Genomic DNA, 2,094 nt, shown 5'->3' with positions numbered 1-2,094 from the left:
AAACTTTTTTTNTCTAGGGTTTTCTAGGATTTTGTTATGCAACTCTCTGAAGTGTTTAAACTTTCTGCTGAATAGTGTGGATGTGTTAATTCAATGCTCCCTCAAAGCAGTAATTATCTGAAAAGCAAACTTCATTCTGTGGTCAAACTCTTCTTTTTCCATCTTCAGTCAACTGCACCGTTGAGGATGAGAGGTTTTCCAGGACCATGATGTCTTACTGGGGCAGTTTCGCCAGAACTGGGTAAAAAGTGAACATTTAACAAAGTAAATAACATCCATAACTCTGAAGATGCAGAAAGATTCTCGTCTCGGGGGTTTTGCATACAGCTGGATTTTTGAGACTAAATCTGAATAAAGAGCTCCTCTGTAGATATATAAGTACTGTATTTGCATTTTACTGAGAAATTTGCAGATTTAGTTCATGTTTAATTAATAATGACTTGTGTAATATCTCCTTCAGTCTCAAAAAACTGACCACTTAACAAATGCTCATCAACTTCTTGAATACTTTATGAAGATTTTAGTATACAAATATTTTTTCAGTTATTTGTTTAAAATGAATACATTTCTGCCAAAAAACTCAAAACTTTCTAGAAAAATCAAGAAAATTTTGGAATTTGAAAAGTCAAAAATTTGCTAGAAAAAACTGAGAAATTTTTAGATTAATTTCTCAGTTTTCAATTTTTTTTTCTAGAATTTTCTAAAAAAAAATTTCTTAGTTTCAAACGTTAAAAAAATGCAAGAAAAAAATCTAATTTTGGGATTAATCTCATGAATTTTCTGGGAAAAACTTTCAAAAATGCAAAATGTTACATTTTTGAAACAGAAACTTCCTTTTTTATACTCTCCAAGATTATTCTCAAAATTTAATTTTTTTTTCTAGCAATTAAGTTTCAAACTCAGAAACTGAATTGTTTGTTCTAAAAAAAAATTCTGATTAATCTCCAAATTTGATTTTTTTTTTGGCGGGAATTTGTTCCTGTTCTTCCCCCGCCCCCTCCCCTTTCTTCAATGAATATGACGTCATAATGAACACATCAAACTGAAAAAGCTGCGGGTTTTTGGTAGTGAACTGTACCCTCAATAGTCACTAGAGGGCGTCCTAAGCAACCAAAAGAAGTGGAAGGAGATTTGTACATTTAATGGAAGAAAAGCCGTGTTTTCTACAGAAAATAAAACAATGAATTTGAAAGCTTCTTCTTTGTTTCACATGTAAATATCCAGATTGTTTATTTCTGCTTCTGTCTGCCTTGTTTGCATTTGTCCCCAGCTCTCCTAATGGCGCTGGTCTGGTGAACTGGCCGCTGTATGACAGGCAGAAGCAGGAGTACATGGAGCTGGGTCAGACCCAGACTGTGAAGCAGAAACTGAAGAAGGACAGGGTCCATTTTATCACCGCCACCCTCCCTCAGAAGCTGCACCAGATGGCAGCAGCAGCTGCTAAAGCTGCAAACTGAGCATCGAGTTGTTTTATTTTTAGTTCAGGTTTTTAATAATACTGATAATACAGGTAATGGTGATCAGTCCCTGCAACATATGGACTCCTGTTTTTTAGTCTTTTGATTCAGGCTGCTTTTCAAACTGGATGTAATTAAATTAAATGTCCTCATTCATGTCATGTATTTGTTGTTTCGCTCTTATTTTCCTACATTAGATAAAAGCAGGATGCATAAATAAAACATAACATCTTTATCAGAGTTGCTTGATTCATGAAGAAAGTTTCTGCACAATGTTTCTTTCAAACTCTGGGTGATTAGATTGATAGAGACTTCTAGCCCAGAAACTGAAGCTCCAAACAATTGCTATAAAACAGGGATGTCAAAAGTGTTGCCAGGGGGCCATTTGTGGCCCTCAAAATTATTTTGTTTGGCCCGTGACCACAAGTCAAGAAAGGTTAAAAATGTGGCTATCAAAATTGTTCCAAATGGTGACAGGAAGAAAAAAAACTCAGAAAGATGACAAAAGCGGGTAATTCGCCATCGGGTAAATCTGAATGAATATTTAATTCAGATTTCAAACATACTATTTCTTCTATAACTTTAAATCATTCTATATTTTTAAATTCCCTTTTAAACTCTAAGCTATTGCCTAGTT

General features: G+C 34.4%; 1 protein-coding gene across 1 annotated transcript in view; it reads left to right on the top strand.

Annotated features, from left to right (window-relative positions):
- The window catches only part of ces3 (carboxylesterase 3), an 8,529-nt gene extending 6,837 nt beyond the window's left edge, over window positions 1-1,692 (top strand). Inside the window, exons 12-13 of the mRNA XM_015030508.1 lie at window positions 169-241; window positions 1,271-1,692. Of these exons, the coding sequence (XP_014885994.1) occupies window positions 169-241; window positions 1,271-1,457 (260 nt within the window). The 3' untranslated portion in view covers window positions 1,458-1,692. The remainder of the gene's footprint in view (window positions 1-168; window positions 242-1,270) is intronic.
- Window positions 1,693-2,094: the final 402 nt, after the last annotated feature.

This window comes from Poecilia latipinna, unplaced genomic scaffold (assembly GCF_001443285.1).
Source record: "Poecilia latipinna isolate Pla-1442-1.1 unplaced genomic scaffold, P_latipinna-1.0 Scaffold184, whole genome shotgun sequence".
NCBI lineage: Eukaryota > Metazoa > Chordata > Actinopteri > Cyprinodontiformes > Poeciliidae > Poecilia > Poecilia latipinna.
The sequence above is the reverse complement of the archived record's forward strand: the minus strand, read 5'-3'. Positions and strand labels throughout refer to the sequence as shown.